At 40.6% G+C, this 26,248-nt stretch overlaps 2 protein-coding genes across 3 annotated transcripts; one reads left to right on the forward strand and one right to left on the reverse strand.

The window, feature by feature from the left end:
• Positions 1 to 9,372: 9,372 nt before the first annotated feature.
• On the reverse strand, positions 9,373 to 15,906 carry LOC104949040 (ras-related and estrogen-regulated growth inhibitor). Of its 2 annotated transcripts, none has more exons than XM_010775329.1 (9): positions 15,829 to 15,906; positions 15,659 to 15,714; positions 14,806 to 14,862; positions 14,636 to 14,709; positions 13,812 to 13,950; positions 13,236 to 13,329; positions 13,010 to 13,081; positions 12,722 to 12,894; positions 9,373 to 10,965 (listed from the first exon to the last, which is right to left on the reverse strand). In XM_010775329.1, the coding sequence occupies exons 2-8, from the start codon at positions 15,708 to 15,710 to the stop codon at positions 12,786 to 12,788; spliced, it is 597 nt and encodes a 198-aa protein (XP_010773631.1). In that variant the 5' UTR covers positions 15,711 to 15,714; positions 15,829 to 15,906; the 3' UTR covers positions 9,373 to 10,965; positions 12,722 to 12,785. The 2 variants fall into 2 exon arrangements, with proteins under 2 accessions (XP_010773631.1, XP_010773623.1); XM_010775321.1 differs by having other exon boundaries at positions 13,812 to 13,965.
• Positions 15,907 to 25,149: 9,243 nt separating this feature from the next.
• noto (notochord homeobox) lies at positions 25,150 to 26,124 on the forward strand. Its single transcript, XM_010779172.1, has 3 exons — positions 25,150 to 25,531; positions 25,631 to 25,818; positions 25,933 to 26,124. Exons 1-3 carry the CDS (start codon positions 25,150 to 25,152, stop codon positions 26,122 to 26,124), a joined length of 762 nt encoding a protein of 253 aa, XP_010777474.1.
• The last annotated feature ends 124 nt before the right edge of the window (positions 26,125 to 26,248 follow it).

Raw genomic sequence — 26,248 nt, forward strand, 5'->3', positions numbered from 1 at the left:
GTAAATAGAGCGCAACATTTGCAGCAGATTTAATTGTAATTCTTGTGCCCGCTCAATACGATCGTGTATTCATGTTAGGCTTGAAAGCTCTCCCGACCTCTCTGTTATTACCCTCCGCTTTTTTGTAGAATGCCAGAGGAGCGTCGGTGGGCGGGAATCATCTGTATGATTTCATTGATCATGAAGCCATGCAAGCCAAAGGAAAACAAGAGAGGCAGAGAATACTGAAACATGCACTCATCTCAGAGTGTTGAATCACGAGTAACAGACGTACCTCAAATTCCCTGTTAATGAAGACAAATGGCTAGCACAGGTGGGACCCACTCAACACTTGTATACTTAAGCCTTTAGCATATAAAAGCTCGACTACCCTTCCCCCCCTCTCGCCGGCTAGGCGAGTCCGCCAGGCATGACGCATTGGATACTTCCGAGCCGCTTTGGATTTCCGGCCGCCCACAGATATGACAAGAGAGAAGGTGACGCCCATATCTCTACTACTCTCCCTGTAGTCGTCAACCCTGAGGCTGGCGGCAGTCGGAGATCCGAGTTACCGCCCATCTCGTCTGTCTTTCCCGGTAAATAATGGAAATTTCAGAAATATATATCAGAAAATCTCGTCGCAACTTTACCTCGCTCCGCCAACAATTAATAGGAAAGAAAAAGAATAAATCTCATAACATATTAATCATGTTGGGATGTTTGAAGTAAAAGCTAAGTTAGGCTATAAATGGAAGGTCACATGATTCACAGTCACCCACCGCTAAGCTAAAATACAAGCAGGCTGATGTTAATGCTGTTTTTAAATTCAACAGGGGGGAATTTACTGACGTACTTTATTCGTAGGACAAAATGTTAAATCTCTTCAGCTTGTGTTTAACCCGGAGATCTTTCTTTCAGGCATATAAACATGGGCACAGACTCATAACAATGCGTTTGGAAAAGATGGAAAAATCTGCCAACATCAGCTGCAGCAGGGCTCTTATGAAGGCTCACATCTAAATAACAATATACAATACATGGGGTTTTACATGTGATGTATTGGTGGTGTGAGGGTTTTGTTTTGGACGGACCCTGCCTTAACACACTCCTTTTCTCTTATGTATCGATAGGGAGCACAGCGTAGAGAGGTGGAGGCAGCCAGGTGCTGTCGAGAGCGTCTCGGATCAGCCGCGCTGAGAGACAGAGCCCACGACCTTCCTCACATGCTGTGTTAACAGAAAGAGGTAAAACACACACACACACACACAACAACCACACACACAGCACGCACACACGCACGCACGCCACGAACGCACGCGCACACGCCGGCACACACACACAACTCTCTCCGCCTCATTCTGTTTTCATTTTACTCGTTCGTTATATGACCAGCTCTTGTTAGGCCTACTCACTTCGCTTTCTGTAGGGCCCCACCTCCTTCGGAAAGGGGTTTTTGGAGGTTGAGTGCCTCGCTGAACGTGAGTTGTTGGTCTTTCTTGTCTGCAGCAGCAGAAAAGCATTTTCGATTGTTTGATGAACTGCAAAGTGCCTGTTATGCGGTAAATTACTGCGATCGGCAGTATCGCGTTTTCACACACAACACACACATACACACACACACACCACACACACACACACCAACACACACACACACACACACACACACACACACACACACACACACACACACACACACACACACAATGTCTAAAAAAAATAATAATAAAAAGTGAATTAATTAATGTCTGAAAAAAGTTGTAGTATAATAATTTCACCTATACAAACTCGTTAATACGAGGGAATAAAAAAAAGATAAGTCCCATAAGAGCATAACATATCAGTGTATAAAATATTTTAGACTTTTATTGCTTTCAATTATTTCCACCATGTTTTTTTATGAAACCAGAACATTTAGGACTTGACATCTCTCTATTATGGAAAGCCATGGGATATTAATGAAATGGACCAGTGTGGAATTCCTGCTTTTATTGCTTTTCATCGAAATACAATAGGCCATCGCTTAAAGAATATATACGTCCTCTTAATTTTTAACAAAACCAAACAGTGTTGTCAAATCTTCTTGTAATTTTTCTGATTCCAAAAACGTGTTGAGTAAACGTTTTCTTGTACGTCTTATCTCTATGTTCTTCAATGTCTGCACTTTGAAACATTATGCGTGAGGCACATGTTGAAGACTTCACTAAACTTAATCAGGTCTCTGTTAGAGAATGATATTTTCACAAGTAGTGTGTCTTCTGCCTAAGTATGCCAATTAGCAGGGTTGGGATAAAAAGGGGACCAGGGATCGACTCCTGAGGGACACCAAATTTAACTTTTACAAAGTTTTAAAATTGGAGCACAAAGACGATTCTGCCCTCGAGGTAGACCCCAAATCGGTTAAGATCTGGGCCAGAGAGGCCGACCCACTTTTCCGACCTTTACTAAAAGTGCCGTCATTACAAAGAGAGGCCATGTTGGAAACTCTTATGAAGGTTATTTAACGCAGTGGAGATTTGAGGGCAGGAAACTAATACTGAATTTAGGAAGGTTTCAAAAGAGTGGAAGAGTACACCCTTCACTAGGAGAAACAGCTTGCTACCAGACATAACAATAATACATGAACACAGCAAAAAAGAAAAAAACTTTTCACAAAAGGTGTCACACGCTGACTAGCAACCAAGAATGAGAGTTGATGTAATCAAACTGTAGGACTGACAATAATAATTCATATGACAATTGCAGACTTACATTTTGATATTTAAGTGGAAATTGCACCTTAGTTTCAGCCAAGATTGGGCTGACTACCCTTTATCTGGGAGACACTTCCATAAACATTGTTTAAGAGGTGTTGATTCAACTTGAGGATTTGGAAGATGTAGTTTGTGGTGCTTTTTGAATGTACTTCATTATACAGACATACTGTGTGGTTGTGGTAGTCGTCTACCAATCAGAGGGTCACGATTTTAAATCCATGCAATCAATATCTTGAAGGGTCCTCAGGCATGGCTAACAGTGGAGAGTGTAAGTCTCTTTGGATTTTGGATAGAAAGCATCAACTGAATGTCATTTATTGATGTATATTTGAAGATGTTTTTTTTTCCTGGTCGGAGGGAGAGAGGAAGCAGAGGTCTGTCAAATCAATGGCCAGCCTTAATCAATGTGGCCTCCTGTAGAGATGTTGCTTGAAGACCGATACACCATCACACAGGCCAGAGCACTAGACAATCATACCATAAATACAGACACACACTATGATAGTCATGTTTACAGTGTTTTAAGCTCTATTCAAACTCATAAGTGGTCACAGATGTAGTCTAAAAACTCATAATCTTTGCTTTTTACCTGCCAATATAAATCTAATGTGCAATGAAAGTATATTTGGCGAGCAACATGTACAGTTAAAGTTGTAGGCATGCGCAATGATGCTGGCCAATGCTACTATATACACTGTTGAAATCACTGCACTGCACTTGCCTGATCAGATCCTTTCTCTTGCTGATGAAAACCTGCCTAAAAGGATGATGCTTTGCTTGTGGCAAACATGCTTTCTGAAGCAGTTTCCTCTCTCTGTGGAATGCAGAATTCCTGAACCTCTCGCGGAAATGTTTCTGGAAAAGGTGCAGCTTTGAAACCACTCTGCTTTGTTATATTGAGGCGAGACCATTTGTGTACCTATGCACAAACCTAGCGTTACACAACGGCCATTTCCTATCAAGCAAAAACACAGGGTTTCCCCAAGAGATTTCCCAAAATCAAAATGTTGCCGTTTGATTAGAGCCCATTCCGAGCAAACTAACTCTCTCGTGTTTGAGTGTTGCAGAGCGAGCACACAGTGTATCCAGTAAAACTATTTGGTGGATCAGCTAAATGTTATTGGGGTCTTTGACACCACACAAAAGTCACGCGTACAGTTTGTTTTACACTTTGAGCTCCTTTATTGCCTATCAGTGTTAGGGATAACACTGTGCCATGTTTAGGTGAAGAAGTCAAATCGCATTAATGAGGGATTAAGAAATGAATCACAAACAACATCTGGCAACAACACCTACGTACACACCTCAGTGATGAAACAGAACGGAAATCAAAGCTTATACCACACACTGGAATAATACAACTGCTTTGGTTGCTAATGGATTTTGTTAAACATTACACATAGTTTGTAGTGTTTTCCTAGTCATTGTAGCGGACTGCTTAGCAAGTCTGACATAAAACAGGAAGCTGTCATAAGGTACAATATACAGTACGGGAGGCTGTGGCTCAGTGGGTAGTGTGCTGAACTTTGAATCAGGGGGTAACAAGTTCGAGTCCCATTGCAGTCAGCATGTCGTTGTGTCCCTGAGACACTTCACCCCAAATTGCTCCTGTGGGGATTGTCCACAGTATTGAGTATGTAAGTGGCTTTGGATAAAAGAATCTAACAAATTACATGTAATGTATTTGTATTCATAAAACTTGAAAAAAAAAATTATTTTAAAAGGCCCCCTATCATACTGTTTGTCATCAATATATTACAGGTCTCAGATATATCCAGAGCCTGTCTCTGATTGGCTGAAACACCAAACAGATCATTGCAGCATTACCCATAATCCCCTCTGTTTCAGCCCTGTTTCCAAAGTGCTGATTCTCTGTCTGTTACTTTAGATGAAAATAAGGAGCCCCTCCCCACGCCCCTCTGAGAGACATTTGGTTACAAAGAACTCAATGGTGCTCTAGGAGGAGATTCAGGTGATAAGGGGGGGGGTTACCTTGGTTGCTGATTGGCTAATGGTTACACAAGCCAAAACATCGTTATGACATCATAAAGTGGTCAAAATCTGATCAGCTCATTTTCAGATAGGTTTTTATAGAAATGGATCAAAAAAGAGAGATAATCTTTCTAATATTTCTCGGGTTGTTACATGTGTTAACATGAGTCGAAATCTAAGATCAGGTAGTAAGTTCTCGTAAACCAACGACAAAGTAAATAGTTTGTGTTTCATGTCACTGTGTTTTCTATATTTATTTCTGGTTAAAGTTCACGTGTTAATGGATGCTCCTGGCCACTCTCAGACCCTCCGTAAGTGTCTTTGGTTTGCAGGTTAATAAGGGACGACACGCTTTTGTGTATTGTAGTTTGTGAGTACGTAAGTAGCGAGTAGCCATTAAGGGGTAACTTCCTTTTTTTCTCGAGTGAGTAAACAGTAATTTACAGTATTAGACGGTAACAGGGTCTATCATTATTCGCGTGAATTAGAGAATATCATGGCCGTGTACCATCCATATAAACCCAAGAGAATACGCACCGGTGGCACCGAGCTTTGGATTTTGGAGGTTTGTTATGGTAACGGGGCTTTATATTAGGAGCACGACTTATTAGTTTTTTATTATAATGTAAACGTGAATTAAAGGTGACATATAGTAAGTGTGACCGATGATTACGGAGAGGTCAACTCGGTCCAATTACGTGTCATTAATGTCGCAATTACGAGCAAAGGTTTGTACGGAATCTGTGTCTGTAGACGTCGCTAATGAGCAAAGTATATAAAGTTTAATAGATCGAAAAAGACTAAATCTACTTTTCAACTTCACCAAATTGTCGAACTTAACGGTAAAATAAGTGTAACACATTGATTTTTTCGTTCATTGTATTCCTTTACACACTTTTTCAGTGAATTTTGAAAAGAGGCAAAATGAATAATATACCATTGAAAACCGAGAACTTCCGGTGCCGTCCGGACTCCGAGACGACTCACAGGTCTGATTTTCCACTGAAGGCATTACTAAGAAAGAATTTAGATTACATAATAAAATTATAGGAACAACCGACGAAAGATTGATAATCGAATTAGGAATTTGCGAACATATTTCTACTGTCGAATCAAAAGAGTTTTTTCACACTAATTAATAAGCCGTTTGAATTTTTGTTACCTACAATAAAAGTGTTCAGGCTACGGTTCGGAGATAAATGTTTCGGTCATACACAGCGTGTAACGCTGAACACTCAAACGTAACAACGAGTAATGAAATCGGTTACATTGCTTTTATTGTCACGACAATTGTGTGTAGATGTGTTACGAATAATGTCTACATTTGTTTAGGTAAGGTACAGTTTGTGCCTTCTGTTGGACTCCATAGGCTTGTTGCAGGATTAGGATTAGTTGCTCTATAAACTTAGTATTTTACTGCTACTATTTATAGGAAGAACTGCATATTAGCGATTTGTACGGGAATTATTAAAAGTTTATTTTTGGATGTTGAATTTCCTATGGATAACGATTTGGGTGAAGAAGGTACAGAGAAGATGTAGTTGTACACCAGGGGAGAAGAGCACAGAGAAGATGTAGTTCGTACACAGGGGAGAAGAGCGTAACAGAGAAGATGTATGTACACCAGGGGGAGCAAGAAGTACCAGAGAGATGTAGTTGTACACTAGGGGAGGAGGAGGTACAAGAAGATGTCAGTTGTATCACAGAGGGAGAACGGAAGTACAAGAGAAGATAGGTAGTTGTACACAGGGTAGAAGAAGTCAGAGAAAGGATGTAGTTGTTGCACAGGGCGAGAAGAAGTGCCAAGACAGAAAGAAGTAGTTGTAATGCACAGGGGAGAGGAGTACAAGAGAAGAGTGTAGTTTTACACGCTTCACAGGAGACACCTGTTCTCTGAGACTTTCAAGTCCTTGTTTNACCGATTCGCATCGGTGCACCAGCATAAACGTTCAAGATGCGAGTGCACCGGTTGAAAGAGTGCACATCGGCTACAGTTTGGGTTGAACTCGAGCGATGCATCGATTGCGTAGCGTTTTTGCATCGGTAAAAAAACGATTAATTCATATAAAATCCCCTCATCCTGTCAGCACTCAGCAGAGACGATCTTTGATCTTTGCTTCGCACAACACACATGGAAGTCGAGGAGAAAGAGAAACACAGCGCACCGAAAAATATCTACAAATCAAACGTTTGGCTGCACTTCGGATTTTTCAAGAAAGACGGTCAACTTGAAAAATCGCTCGCAAATTGAAAACGATGCCGTGCCGCTTTAAAGTACACGAGTAGTACGAGGAACTTAGCGACGCATGAAATACCTGTTTGTGAAAGGTTATTTGTTTTTTTTATTGTTCATATAGAAACCACTGCTTTCTGCTCACTGGTGAGTTAGCCTATGAGTGTTAAGCACATCAGGCTGGCAGCTGTATGGGCATTGCTCTATGGTAGCTGTTATTTGCACATTGTTAATCATAGGCAATGCATCCTTAAATTGTTTAACTGTGAGGTGTTATACAATTGTACTGTAGCCTACTCTGAAGAGTTATTTAAGGTGAAAAAGAAACAGCATGATGGGATGTGCAGTACTAGTAGAACCAAATATGTAAAGCACTTTTTTGTTAATGTATGATTTGCTGCATATAAGGAATAAAACAAAAATCCTCTGTCGTACCATATTGAATTGCATCGTCCCGAATCGCATAATGTTGAATCAAATCGTATCGAACTGTATCGCAACAGGGGTGTATCGTATCGCATCGCCTGGTGTTTCAAAGGTATCGTTAATGTATCGTATCGTTGGCAACGTATCGAGATGCGCATTGTATCGGCCTCAGTGATGGAGATGCACATCCCTAATACACAAACACACATGCCCTGTCTAACCATAAGAAAGTATCTTGTGCGCACAAGATATATATTTTTTTCATTACCCTTTAGGGCAGGGGTGGGGAACCTTTTTCCTCTCAAGGGCCATTTCAATTTTTACAACATCCTTCGAGGGCCGTACAAATTATTGAACTCAACGTCTGCTTAAAAAACTCAAATCACAGCCCATTCATTTCGCCTTTCTTTCATGCTGTGCAAAGAAAAAGCAACCTCTTAATCCAGATATTTGACCATGACCCGCGCATTCATGCACCGTGGCATGACCACCAAAACAGAAAGATATGGACACAATATGTGTGCAAATGTATTTAGTTTCATATCCATGTGGACTAGGGATGTGCATCTCCATCACTGAGGCCGATGCGATGCGCATCTCGATACGTTGCCACGATACGATACATTAACGATACCTTTGAAACACCAGGCGATGCGATACGATACGATTCACCCCTGTTGCGATACAGTTCGATACGATTTGATTCAACATTACGCATAATGTTGAATCAAATCGTATCGAACTGTATCGCAACAGGGGTGAATCGTATCGTATCGCATCGCCTGGTGTTTCAAAGGTATCGTTAATGTATCGTATCNCGTGTGCCTTCGGCGAGCTCACACACACACACACACACACACACACACACACACACAAACACAGCACTAGCAAGTTAACCAGTAACTCGCCAGCAGCCGGTGTCTGTGATGCCAGTCTCACACATTAAGTTTGCTCAATTAAACACACACTAGGGCCCCGGATGTAAGTCCACACCGCCCTCCTGAGGTCCGGCTCCGGGAGGAACCGGCAGCAGAGGTGCTTTGATTTATAGAACTTTAATACAGCAGAAGAAGAAGTGACAGGCCCGAATGGGTCGTTTTTTTCACTTATGAATATATGGACTGCACATAGGCGTCATTTAAACTGTGGTTATGTCCTCACCACTTTTGGAAATGGCCAATTTTGTCCCCACCACTTTGCAATAGGATAATTTGTTTAAAAGTGTTCTGAAAATAGCATAGGAAAACATGTACAATATCGAGGACTGTTCTCACTTTTGGGGTGTGTTTCTGGTGACACAAGTGGTGCATTTTGGACCTGCGACACGTTTAATATTAGTAATAACTGAATAACTCACCACGTTCGTGAGGAAGTCTCCGTCGCTGAGCTCCTCCAGGTCCAACAGGTTGCTCCCTCCGGACGGATAGAGTTTCTCTGCGGCCAAACTGTCTAAGATAGACTCCATCATGACTTCTGTCTGCAGCTCAGTAGCCGGCTGGACTGTTAGCAAATATCAAGATAAATTCATTAAAATTCAACTGTGTTCGTTTCCAGTCGTTATTTACACCATAGGCTACAGCGTTGTTTTCAGTGACACACTGGGAAAATGTGGATAAATCACATCCTTCTGTCTGCAGCTGAAGAGTCAACGCTTTCCATCCAGCTGTGTGCGCGAGGACCAGCCTGCTCGCGTGCGTTTTTGCCTCCCCCCACGAGCCAATGAGTATTTAGTCAAGCCCCGCCCCCGTGGTTTCAAAAAACGAACACGCCCCCCAAAATACACATACATAATACTTACTTTATATTTTATCCCACCTTTGCAACAATATTTTGTCTGAAAAATATTTGTGAAAATGTTTGATTCGTTTTTTTAATGATTTTGCATAAAGCATATTAAAATATATGAGTTTAAAAACGGCAAAAGGAACTGGTGAGGGCTCAACATTGCACACATTAATAGAGTTTGAATGAACTCACATTTAATATAAATTGAAAATCATTGATATTTACTTATTTGATCATTTATTTGTATTATTTACAATGTAATGCACTTGAATGAATACAACAGTTGTTGCATTAAAGGCCTGCACCCTGCTATACACACACAGGTGATTTCAGGATTGTGTAGGCGTGTACAGACCAGCCGACTGACATATAGCTCCCTTTTCTATTAGCTTGGGGGGACAAATTAAAGCTTTATTATTCTTATTAAAACAAGTTTGGTGAACTCACACATTTGCTTGTACAGCTTTAACTAGAGCCTAATCAGCCAGGCTTGTGTGAAATACAAATCATGAAAAAGGAAGGTAGGGACGGTTTTGATTGATCGTTTTGACACCCCGATATATATTGCCTGCAGCTACAACACACACACACACACACACACACACACACACACACACACACACACACACACACACACACACACACACACACACACACACACACACTCTGTAAAAGAGGAATTCATTAGCTTTTTTGCTTCAACGTCTGCTCAGGCTTGCCCATCTCATTCCTCATGCTGCCCCACATAACTCCTATGAGAGAGAGAAATGGAGAGATTAAAACCCCGTCCATTGTGCTGCAGGTATCAGAGCTGTGACCTGTTACATAATCTGGGTAGATTTCCGTGAAAGAGGCTTGTAAGAAGGGCATTATATTTATTGAGATATCTCTACAAATGGATTGTCTCGAAATTTGGTACGGGCATCAATGGCTCTCTTAACATCAGAGGGTGTGTAAGAGGTGACATGGTGATTACTATCAGCTTTTTCTGTCCATTCTTATTCAAACAAAAGTCAATAACTGTCACGTTACATGTTATGATCTCTTATTACTGTTTTTCTCTGTGTCCTTTCTCTCTCAAGATATCAGTTGACAGAGGTTTTCCCATCTCGAGACAGGCTGTATCTGTTGTTCTCTCACAAACAAGGTGTTGTATATCTGTGGCGAGTTTCTATTGATTACTGTACACTTTACTACTTCTAATTAAAGGTACCCTGTGGAGTGTTTGACCACTGGTGGCACTGTGGAGCAATATTGTCACGAGACAAACCCTATTTAGTTTAAACTTGTGGGGCGATAATAACTGTTAAAGGCAGAAAAAGACAATAAGCTGACATTCAACAAAGATGGGCTGCTTTTCATTCACTGGTTGAAACATAAAAATATGATAGGGATATTTAATATTCCTTATATTAAAATAATCTACTAATGGGGAAAGGAGGTGGTGGCAAGGAAATACATACTATAATATTGTTTATTTTATTTGTATACAAACTTCTAGTTCCGGAAAGAGCATTTAATTTAATTAATGTATTTATTCAGAACGTAAAATGTATAGAAATTGAAAAGCCGTCGCTCTGTGATTGGTCTGTTGTCTGTTGATGCAGGTGGTGACACGCAGCGCTCCGATTGGCTCCCGGTGTGATGATGCGAGGATGATGAGTCATCTTCTATTCTGAGAGGAAGAGGTGACTCGGGTTCTGAACTTTCGTCTCCTTGGTGACCGCTGTGATGTCATCGTCTCGCCACACATCCATTGTTGTTATCGTCCCCATCCTCTGTCTCCGTCTGTGAAATCTGATGACATCACAAACAAACAAACAAACATCACATTGTTTTTGTTCTATAATTCACACACAAGAACGATTAGAGATTTAACCCTCATGTAATATCTCTCTTTCTGTGCTGACCTTGTTAAATGGCTGGAGCGAATTCACTGTAGCACTCACTCATGCTGGTGAATGTTAATTAAACATTTTATATTTATGACTTCTGCTCCCTGCTAACATTAAATTAGTAGTCAAGGCCAAAACAAGACTTTTAAAGGATCCCCTCAACGACCGTCATAACAATTCAATTATTAACTTCACCGGAAATAAAAAAAAGTGCTATTAGAATTCAGGCCTACAGAAAAAAAGCACAATAAACGAGCAGGAAAAGCTCAAACTAATAAATACAGTTTTAAAATGGACTAGATTTTGCCAGAACTTAAACTTCAAACTCAAAATGTATGAACAGTTTCACTCTAATATTTCTAATGTGATGCAAAAAAAAGCATATGTTGCTCTTTAAGGGAAAAAATATATATATTTTCTTGTATACATTTGAGGACTTTTGGAAAACATTTAACCTGGCAGAAGAAAAATCAGCAACATCTCCCTCATAGTTTCCTTTTTTGTTTTGTATTAGTGGCAAATAGTTCATTTTTACTTCATTATCTTAAAGAATTCCTAATTTGTTATCTGGCAACACTTAGGGTAACAATGTTATCCATAAGCGGTTAAAAGGCAGACCCTGTGAGTAATCAATAAAAACTACCATCGAGTCACAATCACAGAATCCAATTAAGTAGAATCAAATAAATAGTATGGGCGTCTGATATCCTGAACATTTGAAGGATGTAACTTTCTATCTAACTGCACATTTCCTTCCTGTGTGTGTGCACATGGAGCCCAGTGGGGTTGTGTGGTTGGTTGGTGGTGGTTGGGTGGAGTAGATGATGAATACTAATGATGGTGGTTGGATGGAGAGTACATTTCCCATAAAGCCTTTACCAGTGGCATGAGCTTCAGCATTTAGTTTACACAGTGTGGATAAACTGAGCTGGATAAACCCAAAAAGATGTTTTCCTTTCCTGTTTTAGTCTTTCCTGTGTTTTTTCTCCCTCAGATCAGATGTGTCCCGTTATTGTAAAGTTCAGGAGTTCAGAGTGAGCGATGAAGACAGAGATACAGAGTCCAATAACGCCAAGACTGTAATCAAAGCCAGCCCCATTCTTTACACTCTGTTGGGTCATCTACACACTCTCCTGCTGCAACAAGGGACTGCTTTACTCACACACTGATGAACCTCACTGACATTTCATTGTGTCCTGCATCCATTCTTCTGTAAAAGATCTCCGCTATAATTAGGATATCTGGGTCGGCTTCTTCCATACCAAACTGCACAGAGGTATGCATATAGTTTTGGCCAAAAATATTTGACACACTGGGGAGTCTGCTGCACCTGTATTGCCCTCTACTGGAGAACAAAACACATAACAACTAACTTATTTGTATGCATCAAAAACAAAGCCTGTAATAAGAGAGAAATGGTCTATTTATCATTGTATATCTGCTCGTACTGTCCATATATTACTTTCTTCAAAAACAACTTGGTGTTTGTCTAAAATGTAATTTAAAAAGAGACACCCTCTGCCTTTGATTCCCTATTTTTGAAGCTCTCCCCAACTCTTAAACACACATATATTTCTTGCTCTAACTTCATATTTTAGTGTGCAGCACCCATGTGTTCTTGTCAACAGAGTTCATAGGTTTAAAGCAGGCAAACTCACACTTCAAGAGTCCATTTTCTCAGATGTCCCACTGGAATAGCTGCAGACTGGTTTCTCGTTGCCGTCACCACTGCATGGTTTTGGATCTGGTCAGTTTCCGGGTCAGAGCGTGGCGAACTGTCAGCATGTAGGAGCGTCGGTCAGGAAGAGGACGCTGCTGATCCAACACCAACCTGCAGATATAACAAACAAACAATTACAGATATAACAAATAAACAATTACAGATATAAGATACAAGATATGTTTTTCTGCAAACTGTGAGATGTTGTAATAAAGTTTAACCAAACCTGATGAGCTGAATCACGGAGGTTTCCACAGCTAAAACAGATTCTGCCACCGACAGCTCCCTGAAACCACACCTACAGTATAAACACACACACGCACACGCACACGCACACACACACACACACACACACACACACACACACACACACACACACACACACACACACACACACACTAATCAGACACACACTTAGTTTATTAAAGGCCCTCATCAAAAATAACACACACCTTAAATCCTTGGCCAGTCTCTGTCCTTCCTCTGTTGTGACCTCCCTGCCGATTTCCAGGTCCGCTTTATTGGCTACCAGCACTGTAGGAACAACTGACACACACACACACACACACACACACACACACACACACACACACACACACACACACACACACACACACACACACACACACACACACACACACACACACAAGGTGACAATAAACGATGTAGCTCTGGCATGCAGGCGTTACCTACAGATCACACGTCTTGCTACCAAACATGGTTTATATAATCTGTGTGTGTGTGTGTGTGTGTGTGTGTGTGTGTGTGTGTGTGTGTGTGTGTGTGTGTGTGTGTGTGTGTGTGTGTGTGTGTGTGTAAAAGGTGACAATAGACAGAGGACAGACAGAGTTAGAGCAGAGACAAACACAGCGAACCCACTGTTTTTATAAAGGTCTGGGTCACTAGTTCACCAGCTGCTGTTCTGGTTAGTTGGTTGTCTCTAGATCACACATTAAGTTTACTGAACTCCTGTCCAAACATGTTTTAACGCATGCAGCCGGTGGTGATGAGTGAGTTCCTTCACCTACCCAGACTCTGCTTGGTTTGGTCGATGAGTTTCTTGAGGCGAGGAACCTCCAGGAAGCTGAGGCGCTGTGTGATGGAGTAGAGCAGCAGGAAGCCGTCGGCCCAGCGGAGCGACGCCTCCAGAGAGGCTGCACAGCTGTCCTGCAGGACGACCACCTTATGAAAACACCACTTTCTATACGTTATGGTCATATCAAGTCACCTTGCACCTCATTTGCCACATCATGTCATGTGAATCATGGTAATTCAATCATCAAATGTAGATTTAATGGCGCAAACAATTGAAAAAGTTTGACATTTTGGAAAATACGATTTGTGTTGTCTTGCCGTCAACTGTGCCATTTTTATCGTAGTTTGATAGTTAACTAAATTTAAATCACAACATACATCTGGGATACGCCTCTAAAGACAACTACTTGCCACAAGTTTTACATATATTCTTCTGGCATTTATGATCAATAGACTTAATTTATTCATAATTTAACATCAATTTGAGTCAAAAACAAAGCAGAAATGTTGACAATATATTCGTTAAGATCGGAGGAAAACAGGTTGATGGAGTTATACGTCCAAGTTTAGTCAGGACTCAGTTTTGAATACAATTTTCTGTTGTAATGGCAGCCCAGAATGACTCCAGATGCTATACACTTATAAAACACACATAATTCAATCAAATTTAGTGATCATTCATTTTTCTTGCCAGGAACGCAGTATGAAACTATCAAGTTTGTTTTCTTGGTATCTTAGATCTAATTACCTGTTATAAAAACATTTAGAAACGTGTTTAAAGTTGACTCAATGACAGTAGCGAAGTTACAACAATTACCTTACAAGCTAAATCCAAAATCTCCAGATCAACAGCTTCCTGGTCCACCACCCGACTGCACCTGTAGGTCACCTCTGTGGACACACACACATATTGTATTATTTTAATCCCGTGAGCCTGGTCCAATTACTTCTCCAATGTCAACAATGATTACAGTCACACATATCTACCTTTTTTATGGTCGTATTCTCCAATGAAGCGCTTGGTAAGGAGTCGAACACACAGAGCTGCAGACACAAAGAGACACTGATCTGCAACATGTTCCTGTCGTTCCTTCCATTGAGAATGATCCTCTTAGTAACGCTACCTGCCTTCTTTAAACAAAGGCAGAAGTGCTTTCTCCGTGTTTGGGTGGAAGGAGTCTGGAGCGTTTGTTTGACGTCTTTGTCTGCAGCGTGAGAGCTCTCTGAGTTTCCCTTTGGCAGGACACGCTAAAAAGTTATTCAGGCTCCTTCAAGCTGTTGTTGGAGATTTACTTGGCTTTAAAGTCATGTTTTGAGCCTGAAATGATGGCTTTTCTGAAACATCCGATAAACTTTTATGAAATGAATCTGCTGTAAGTGACCTGTAGCAGTTATCTCTCACACACACACACACACACACACACGTTTTAATATGGCAATGTGTGTTCTGGTGTATGTGTAAGGTGCTTTTAATGTGGCTCTGTCCAGAAATCCATACATTTTAGGTTGAAAACAGTAACTAAATATCATCTTTAATAAGTTGCCCTATTGAGATTAATCCTTTTATAATGTATCTTAAGTCTACTCGCTGTCTCAGTTGATTTTAAAGGCTTAAACTGCATTGTCCGGGTCCATTTTTAGAGCTTGTGAGGAGAGGTCAGCGTTAGACCTTTGTGAGGTTTCCATATTTAGAAAAACCCTTTAAACCGTGACCGAAATGTAACCCTAAACTTAACCTCTTTTACGTGCCTAAACTGTGGAAAACATGTGAGCTAAGCTACTGTTACTCATCCAAAGACTCTTCCTGTCTCCACCTGTGTTTGTTGATCTATTTGATTACCTGTTTTTCCAGAGTTTTGAGATCCAAGAATGAGAAGTTTAACTGGAACCATCGTCCTGTCGGGTCACATATTAGAGGAGAAAGAAGGAGTCAAATGAAAAGCCTCACCACAAAACCTTAAAACATGTAACCTCGTAAAAATAAGCGTAAGGGTTTACGAACATACTGACCTTTAAGTAGAAATAAATTCCAGATATGGAGAGGAGTAAAATAAGGAAGTCACTGTCTTCAGACACTGAGCAGACAGGAATGAAGAGACGGGACTGTCTTCTCTCTTTTCCGTGTGTGTGTGTGTGTGTGTTTGGTTATAGGAGCTCTCTCTCTCTCTTTTAGGGAACAGTGACAAGAGCCATTTGTCTGGAGGAGCTGCGTCTAACTCCAGACCCCTGTAAGCCCTTCTGATCTATTTAAGACACTTAGAAAACTCTTACGGGACTTCCAATCATTCCTCAAAGGTTGGACGGAAATCCAGAGCTGAAGATCAAATCTGAACAGTTTATATCACCCCCCAAAATCTATTATTTTCCTAACATCTCTACTATGCTTTTTGAGACCAGTTGCTTGGTACTTGCCTTGACAAAAAGAGTATCTGTAGCTCATGCCTTTTAAGTATTTTGATAAAGTTGAAGTTTGAAGTTTTAATGACAGCCATAAGAAAAAAAACATTAAAATATTTCTTGTTCATCAGAATAACAGACAAATGCCTAGAAAAACTCAAATCAACCACTTCAACTACAAGCTTTAGCAAATACACCTAAAAGTACAACTTAAATCTCAACGTTCCTGCTTTTTTTCTAATTTATTTCTTAGCTTTTAACGTCCTTTCTTGCTGTGACCCCGAGCTAACCTCTGGATTTGGCAAAACTGCTTTTTATTCAGGGCTCCTGAGTGTCATCAGATCTAGAAGCGGCCAGATTAGAGCATATTTTACGAGAGAATATTTGGCTAACGCTTCCTGGAAAGTCAAAAAATGAAGACAACTTGAATCATTGAGTTAATGCAGTTCAATAGGTTTTCTCTTGAAGGGGCAGAAGTTAGGAAAACATTAGTCAAATAGGTTATGTTAAGAAATGCAAGAAATAGAAACCACCCAAACTGGATTAACGACATTTGTAAGATTTTATTCATATTTAATACGTTCTCTTAATATGCTTTATTCAACAAAGCTTGCTAACGGGAGTGGAAAGGATCTAAGAGTATAGTACAAGCATCAAGGACAACTTTACATTATGACGAGATACCGAGTTGGTTTAGAGAAGTGTGTGTGTGTGTGTGTGTGTGTGTGTGTGTGTGTGTGTGGTCTTGTTTGAAGTGTTCAGTGAGCTCTTGTAAAAACACTAAATTAGCCACAATGACCTTCACTCGTTGCACAAGTGAAAGGACAGGGAAGTGAGGTGTAATGTGCCTTGAGGTGGGCTGTCATCATTGAGTCCATCACGGCCCACACTGAGCATATCTTTCTTTGTTTGGTGTTTCTCTATGGAGACGCTGCTTTGATCCACTGTTCAGCTCAAAGTTACATGGACACACACAATGGACTACAACCTGAGGTGTGACAACTGTAAACCTACATCAATACAGAGAGGAGGGAACGCTGACACACAGGCCTCTATCTCTGCAGTCTATGCAAAGAACGCTCACATTTAAAGAAAAGTCGCACAAATGTAATACATGTCATCTAAATGGAAAACCATTAAAGAACACCTTACAGGTTCAATCCAAAAGCAAAAGAGATTCACTTTTTTTGACTGAACACTAAATCAAATGTTCTATTAAACCACATCAATGAGCCACTTAGTTGCACATGTTTCTTCATCATATGAACAAACTCATTTTTGACTTTGAATCCCACATTCACTTTACTGCTGCCCCCAAAGCACCATTCATTTGCCGGTGAAAATGGTCCCCAAGAAATGCACAATTACAGTACAGAGAGAAATGCATAATTACAGAAGCGCATTCTGAAAGCACATTATTCATTTTATATATTTGAAATTCACTTTAGTAGGAATTAATGGGCTCAGGGCTGAGAGACACATAAATTGAATTTTTGGACAAAAATAAAGAAAATGTATATCCCCTGTCTTTTTTGTTGTGTAATTGACATGTTTTGCTAACTCTTTGAGCCTTTGAATGACACTTGTATAATCTTATATACCAAGCATAGTGTAGACTGGGTTAGTCTTATTCCTACACTGAAGTTATATGTCACAACAAATCCACACAGCTGAGACCTCAGACACTTTCTAGGATCATGTTCCAACAATAAAAACGTCTTTAGACCTCCATTGTCATTTCCAAGAGACCAGAACAAAGCTTTTACCTGATACACATATCAGGATATGAATTACTGATCAGTGCATGGAGGTAACTGAAGGCAACCTTTTTAACAGAAACAAATCAACCACAAAATGACAATTTGTATTGAACTACTTACCCCATGAGACATTTGTTTCTTAAACGTCTTTTTTGAATTCAAGGTGCCACAGGGTTGCGAGTTCAGACAAGTCTTAACCCATAAAAACTGAAATGTGATGTTATGTGGGTTGGAGAAAGTGAAAGCGTTAAACAGGTGCTAACACAGGTCTCTGCATTTACTCAAAACTAATAAGTTGTAAACTAACTGTGCGTAAATTAGACAACTAACAGGATGTATCTGGTAGTTAATTGATTAATTTGTGGTTGTTTGTTTAGGTTTAAGGTTATATTTTCAATTTTAAAAAGTCAGTATAGATTCTCAAATAGAATTTTCTGCTCTCACTTGTCTTTGGTTTCAGACTGTTGGTCAGACAAAACTAAATAATTGAAGATGTGTAATTTGGAATTGAAGAAACTTTGATGATAAATAGACCAAAGGATTTATAGATTATTCCAGAGTTAACACTAGTAACAGCCCTACCGCAATGGATAGTCTTAATCATCAAAAATAAACTAGATTCTCCGTTCCTGATTAAACATCCATTAAATCCCCATTATGGAGCCGGCTGAGGCTGAGAAGTCATGTTGAATATGCAGGTTTGTCATCATTTTCCTATAAAAGGCCTGAGGGGGTGAGTGTGGGGGGTCGAGGAAGTGTGGCAGTAATATAAGCAAACAGAGAATGTGAAGAGAGGAAATGGCTGTCCTGATCCTCACAGCCCGGAGCAGCAGAGCAGCGCGCTCTCTTTCAATGCAGAGTCCTGCTAGCAGCGCTTTATAGAGGCCGGACACCCACAGGAAGTGTAAACAGAGGTCAAGTGTTAAAGTCCAACCCGCCAATTCTCACCTCCATTAAAGAGGGCCGAGGGGGGGGGGGGTCTCCACAGAGCCCTCAAAGCACCTGGGAAGGGGCCCCTCTAAAACACTGCAGGGATTGGTTTCATAAAGGAGCTTTACAAATCAGCAAACATGTGAAATGTCTACAGGACATTTACATGTTATGCATTTATCAAGAAACCAACGGCAGTTTTAGGTTTTGACAGAGAGCAGCTTTCAGTAAACATGTTTGATGCACAAACTTAAGAATGAAACAATTGATATTCTTCTAAAAATGTTAACCTAAAAAGAAAAACTAAATGTTTATTAGAAAATGTAAAGACAACTTCAAATAACTTGGAGGAACTGGGATCGGTGAACATTGAATTAGATACAAATGTATGGACTTTAAGGTTTACATGTTATAAAAAAATGTACTCACTGGCTTTCTTTCTAAAAATATTGAATCCACTCATTTGTATCTGTATGGACAATCCCCACAGGAGCAATTTGGGGTGAAGTGTCTTGCCCAGGGACACAACGACATGCTGACTGCAGTGGGGTTTGAACCTGTGACCCCCTGATCTGAACACCAACACACAACCCACTGCACCACACGCCTCCATACGGAGCTACAGCGGCCCACCTGTCATCTGTTTGCACCTTGCATTATAAAAGTGTAACATGCTTTCAGTCCGGTTTGTTCGCATGATAATGGAACAACTACGAGCATTTTAATAGAACTTAGTGGAAGGGAATAGCAGCAACATTTGGACACTATCTCTTTGCTTGGAGAAGGATTTAAGCTTTTCCTGATAGTCTGATAAAGTATATTAGCTGTGTGCAGATGCTTCTCACTGTTATTACTCTCAGCCACATAGATTGATGTTCAACCCTTTGGAATCTAAACTTCCTATTATTTACTAAATCATCTGAGAGAGCAAAGTAAAAGTTTGAAATAAGTGAACAAACAGCATTATACATTACAGGCATGTGATAACATCTACGAGTCTATGCCATGTAGCAGCTCTGTGAGGATGAACTTGGCGCGGCTGTTTGAGCTAAATGCTAACGTGCTGATGTTCAGCTTGTATCATTTCTATTTACAAAGTCAGAGTTTAGCGTGTAAGCCTTTAAGGAATAAATGACCCTCAAAACAATTATTTGTATTTCAATTTCTCATCCTGTGTTGGCTGCACTTGCACTTTGGCTAAAACCTTGTTTAATGCACTTTGGACGTGTCCGGACGCGTTGACCACTGAGCCAACTTTAGAGTGTGTTTTCAGTATAAAGTTGTATAAAGGGTGGAGCAGTGCGCATACTGGATTAGTGACCATTGGGTTATACTGCTGGAGCTGTGTGAGAGTTTGTAAACAGATGTTTTGTTGTTATTAATGCAACCATTAGTTACTTCAATTCTTCAAGACTGTTTCGTCTCTTAATGGGCATGGTGCTGAAGCATCATCACAAAATGAAACATTAACAAAAAAATATCTATTTCAGTTCATTTTTACTGCAAAAACTCTACTTTTTTCTGCAGGATTCCCCTCTGCCCAGTGGTGTAGTGCCTGCATGGAGTGTCAGACAGATCCAATACACACATCCTCCATTCCCAGGACAGGACCGTGCTCTCAGTAAACAGATACCGTTCAGCGAGAAAGTTAATCCCTCATTAAGTTGGTAATGACATGGTCATTTCTCTCAATGGATGTCTTAAATGGCCACTATTAGCCCGTAGGAGAGCAGCTCGTACAGTAGCAGTTCACAGTGCTGGTGTCAATGCTAATGCTAATGCTAATGGTCAGCAGGAGAACCAAGCTGCAGGGCCTGGAGGTCCTCCTTTCTTTCTGCCACACGTGTAAATGAAAAACACACACACTCTGCATAGTGACACTGTAAGCAGAGGCAGCATTAACGCAGGAATTAGTCAGTTCATTTCACATTTTAAGCATTTAGCTGATGGCGTTAATGTAATGACTGATAACGAGATATACGAATTCTTGGTGTTAATAAAGTTGGAATTCTTACTTTGTAAACCACTTTTGTAGTTTGAGTTTAAAATATGGACTTGACTGCTTTGCATAGTTAAACATTTCTAGGTTTTTGTTTGGTAACTTAAGGATTTAAGGCTCTATTATTCCAATATTTATTTAAACATCATTAAACATAAGCATTGTAAAATCAATCCACAAGTGAATGTTTAAAGTTGGTCTTTTGTATGTTTCTTTCGTGTCCCATTGGTGTACAATGGCTAGCCAGACAGAAGGATGAAAGTTGAATAATCAATTTGTTAATTGAACCTTGAAAAATATTATATTTCTAAATTAAAAAACGGTAATCACTTTTTCTTAATGTAAGGTTGTTAGAATGCCTTTTTTCTTTAACCACAGTATTCACCTTCAGTTCTCAGCAAGTTGTCTCTAGCAAAACACGAGTTAAGCTGAATTAAGTGGGAGACTTATCTAAAGAAATAGATGATGTGTGTTTTCAGATTCAGAGCAGGTGTTTTGGTTGTAACTTCACATCAAATCCTGCTCCTCTTGCTGAAGACACCACCGTGTATATCGGCCCTCAGCAGAGCCAGGATGTGTATTAGAGCCAGACGGAGCGTACCTGGCCTTTTACTGCACTCCCATTCATAGTCAAGGTGAGGGCCAGGCCCAGCAGGACCCAGTAATGAGCCCTCAGCTCGGAAGCAAGGTGCCAGAGGCAGGCGGCCCTGGATCTGCCTGTGAATGGCTTCATAAAGTCATTAGCAATGGATGTGCGTGGACAGGAAAGGCCCAGATTACAGTGGCTGTTAAATGTGTCGGGCAGGTGAGAAAACGATCCCCTTTCACCTCAATAATAATAATGATGACAGTGTTTCTCCATGCTTTTGTTTCATTCAATCATGTGTGAACTGAGCTGGAAGGTGAGACCGAACCGAGCAGCAGTTTCTCCTCTGACACGCATTTCTGTCAGATCCCTCTAATCTGTCACATTTCATATATTAATTATTTTTAGCATCCATTGTTTGGGGGCTCATCATCATGACTTTGATATTTGAATCTCACAATAAGTGGCTCACATAGCTTTGCACTAGATAAGAGCAGAAGGTTAAACATCATTCTTTGCATAATTATGCAAAAATATTTTAAGATAAGATTCAACTTATTGTCATTACGTAGTAGGCCTACAGGTACTATGTAACGAAACGGTTTCTCTGCATTTAACCCATCCTAGTGTTAGGAGCAGCGGGCTGGCATTATGTACGGCGCCCGGGGAGCAGTGTAGGGGACGCTGCCTTGCTCAGGGACACCTCGGTAGCACTTGGTCTTTCCGGGACTTGAACTGGTGACCTTCCAGTCGCCACCACCGCCCTTAGACACAACCAAAACATTTATCTTTCCTGGGAATTTTTCGCCATAGACAACGTCAACCAACTTAAATAGTCATATATGTGATGTCATGTATACTCCATGGCATTTGACAGGGAAATGTTGCTTTACATTAAGAGACAGATGTAGTCTCTTGTTCAAATAAAAATAAAATGTTAAGCTTAATTGTTGTCTCTTAAAAGTCATCTTTCTGAGAGTATGAGTATGGTAGTAGTATGAGTATGTATATGTATGTAGTATGAGTATGAGAGTTGTGTTTTATTGTGAGCAACATTACATCTCTCATAGCACTTCTAAGTCAAACTGAGGTGCTGCATAATGCAAATGTTAATAACTAAGACAAGCTAAAAATATGTTATATTCATTTATACTGGATATTACAGTATTCAAGTGTCTGTTACCAACAGTCAACCATCTAATATATCTAAAAATATATATATTTTATAATAGTTTGAAAGGTGAGGATTGGAAAATGGAAATAGTTGCATGTAAAATGTTTAATTTCATCAGTCATCCACCATTTCTAAAAGAAAAAAACAAATCCTTAAAAGTCGAAGGAAGAAGTGAGCATCCAGCAGCAGATACTGAAGGAAAGAGCGCTGATGAGGAGTTTCAAGCTATAGCTGACAGCCTCATTTGTGAAGGATGGCCCATAGAGCTATTAGAGAGCAGCCCTTCAGCTTCTTTCTCCTCTCAGGCCATGACTATGAAAAGAGGATTCTCGGGGACAAAGGTCCGTGTATTCCTTGTCTGGCTCCAATACACAAGAGGACATGTATCCTTCACTACATCACTACAGGACAGAGGTTCAATGCTGATGTCAGAGGGATGTGTGGAGACAGAATATTAAAGGGGCACCTGGCTGCAAATGGACATTCGTTTTCCCTCTTGATGTAGCAGTTACAGTTGCAACTAATGATGTTTTCATTAACATTGACTTATTGATTAAATGAAATATCCAGAAAACAGTGAAAAATGTCCATCAGGTTCCAGGTGATACCTTCAAATGTCTTGGTTTATTTTTCCAACTGAAAACTTAGAGATATTCAGTAGGCTGAGGCTCCCGTAAAAAAATAACTTTTCCCAAACGTGAATCATCTGTTTTTTTGCCTTTTTACTGGAATATTAAACGAATTATCAAATAGTTTAAATGTACTTATTGTTTTGGTTTAAAATATATACAATTGACTAATATTTTCACTCTGCAACAGGTTTCCAGAACTAGATTGTATCTGACATATTCAATCTGAAAAGCTTTATTCTTTTTAAATGAAAGGTTATTTCCACTTGTCCTGATTATTTTATCTCATTAAAAATGAATCTCATGTCTCACTAGATTCAACATTTTTTTTTCTTTTTAATAAGCTTGGAAAAATATCTGAAATCGCTTAATGCCAATGTAAGCTTTTATGTTGAATAAAGATTTTAAACCAATTTTAAATGAAGTCATTTGTCCGGAGGGTTTCTAGACTGGGGTCGGTCATTGGGGTGGGTGGTCCGCGCGCAGAGGCATCTGAAGAAGCCCCCTTATTGTTCAGGCCAGGTCGACAAAGTCTGTGTTTGCTCTCTTCATTAGACATTCTAGTGTCAGTGAAACAGAATAAATAGAAGGCTGCGAGGTCAAAGGGAAGCAGCGGCTCGCCTCGGTGTTTAAATGTGTTTTAACAGTTACTTAAGGCTGCGGAGAAACTCTCTGCCACCTTCAAATGATGGAAATGAGCCGGGAAAGTTTGCAGAGCTGGCAATAATCCAAGTTGAAAGAGAGGAAGCCTTTGTGCTAAGGCAGTGTAAGAAAGCAAATCACTCGCTTCAAAGGAACCGCTTTATCTTCAAGCCTTTAATGAGAAACCGATAAAACAAAGCACTTTGTGGATATTATTTCCGGGCCAAAATATATTTCAGAATGAAGGCATCTTTTTATAACTTTACTTTCTTAAATCCATAAAATAATTTGTGGTTAAACGAAATAAATTAAACCACCATGCTTCGATTTAAGGATTTAAACCATTGTGGATTGTTTTAGGATTCAACAGAAGCCTTTCCAAGTCTAACATTAAAAGGATGGGATGGATCAACCTGTGGATTAACGCAGTGTCTGAGATTAGCAGAGTGCAGTTCTGTAAACCCAGCAGCACTCTGTCTCCACACCCGACCTGCCGAATCTGACGCCTCAATTACGCAAAGGCACTTTTCCAATTTTAGGAGCGACACCACTGCTGTTAAAAAGCACACTCTGGAAATAGCGCGCATTCATTTAATACAGGAAACAGATCATGGACTGTTTACATACAGGAGTGATTCTTGATTTGCAGCTACTTGTGATAAACGCAAATTAAAGTATTGAATATTCCTAATTTAGAGGGTTGGGGAAAAAATGTAACAGTAGATTCTCTGTAACTTAGTTAAACCTCCAATTGTGAATCGACTTGTTACGCTGCTTAAAGCATCTGTCGGCCAGCCGGGACTTAAAAGGCTTCAAATAAGATGATTTGGTAACATCAAGGCTTTCCCAGCGGTAATGATTACATTTGGACTTAAGATCCATGCAAGAATTTGTAGCCCAGTAAATCTCCTGAGGTCCCTGCCCCCAGCACTCTTCAAAAGCCTTGTCATTCAAAGGGTTAGGATGTTTGACAATCCCAGCTTGTACTACTCCACCAATTAATTGGATACGTTGTCGGGATGTTCGTTTCTCTCATCTGCTACTTAGAAAGACAAAGGACCGATGGGGGGCTGTTGACACCTCTGCGTCCGGCCCGAGTATAAAATAGGGGTCTGCGGGGAGAAGCAGCATTCACTCTCCTGCTGCACTCGGAGCAACATCACCTACTACCAAGATCTTCGATACTTTTCTACTTTTTCTTAACATCTGACAGAATGCAGGTGCCGAACAGACCAATGGGAGCTTATGGATACCCTATGCGTAATTACGCACCAGCGTCGCTGTACCCGCAGTACCAGGGAAGCCAGTGCACATCGATAACGAAGCCTCAGAGTGGGAAATCGTTCACTATTGATGCTTTGCTCGCCAAGCCAGAGGAAAGCAGAAACTGCAGGGCCAGCCCCACTCAGTGCGGAGAGAAATATCACCCAGCTCTGCCCTTTAATGGACACGTAGGCTTACCGATGGCAGCAACACCTTACGCTTACTCTCCCAACATGTTGCAATCCGCGCTCCACTCACAGCCTGGATATTCAGTGTACTGCTACCCGCCTTTCACCTACCAGTCATCGTGTCGGGGAGCATTTTACGCACAAGGTAAACACGAGTGTTGCATTTATTACTGAGCATAATGGTTACTTACTTTAACTATTGCAATGGGGCAGTGTGATTAAACGTGTCGTCTCTTCTTTTCAGCCTCTATGTCCAAAGTGAATGCAGGGCTTCACTTGTTCAAAACCAAAGGTGGGAAGTCTAAGCGCATGCGCACCAGCTTCACCAGCGAGCAGCTCTCCCGGCTGGAGAAGGAGTTTGCCCGGCAGCAGTACATGGTCGGATCCGAGAGATTCCTCCTGGCTTCGGCTCTACAGCTCACAGAAGCTCAGGTGAGAAATAAAGACTTGCAAATCAGAATTGATGCATTTAAAATATAGCCTCAAACTTATATTTTGAAATGTGTCAGGCAATATTTCTAACATGGATGCTATTCCTGTCTCCAGGTCAAAGTGTGGTTCCAGAACAGACGCATCAAGTGGCGCAAACAGAGTCTGGAGCAGCAGCAGGCCAAGCTGGCCAAACTGGGCCTGGCAGCTCCGCCCAAAAGCCCCGGATCTCAGGGCCACGGAGATGAAGAGGATGAGGAGTTCTCCGAGCTGGACGTGGTGTCTGATGACTCCACTGACCACTGCTGACCGAACAACACTGGACTTAATGAGACTAAGACTTTTGTACATACTGCTGAGAAAGGAGGAATGTGTCTCCAAATATGAATATTTATTAGATGTATAGTTATATATTTAATTGTCTTGCTCTTTG

Source organism: Notothenia coriiceps, unplaced genomic scaffold, assembly GCF_000735185.1.
Source record: "Notothenia coriiceps isolate Sejong01 unplaced genomic scaffold, NC01 NC01_scaffold00000339, whole genome shotgun sequence".
NCBI lineage: Eukaryota > Metazoa > Chordata > Actinopteri > Perciformes > Nototheniidae > Notothenia > Notothenia coriiceps.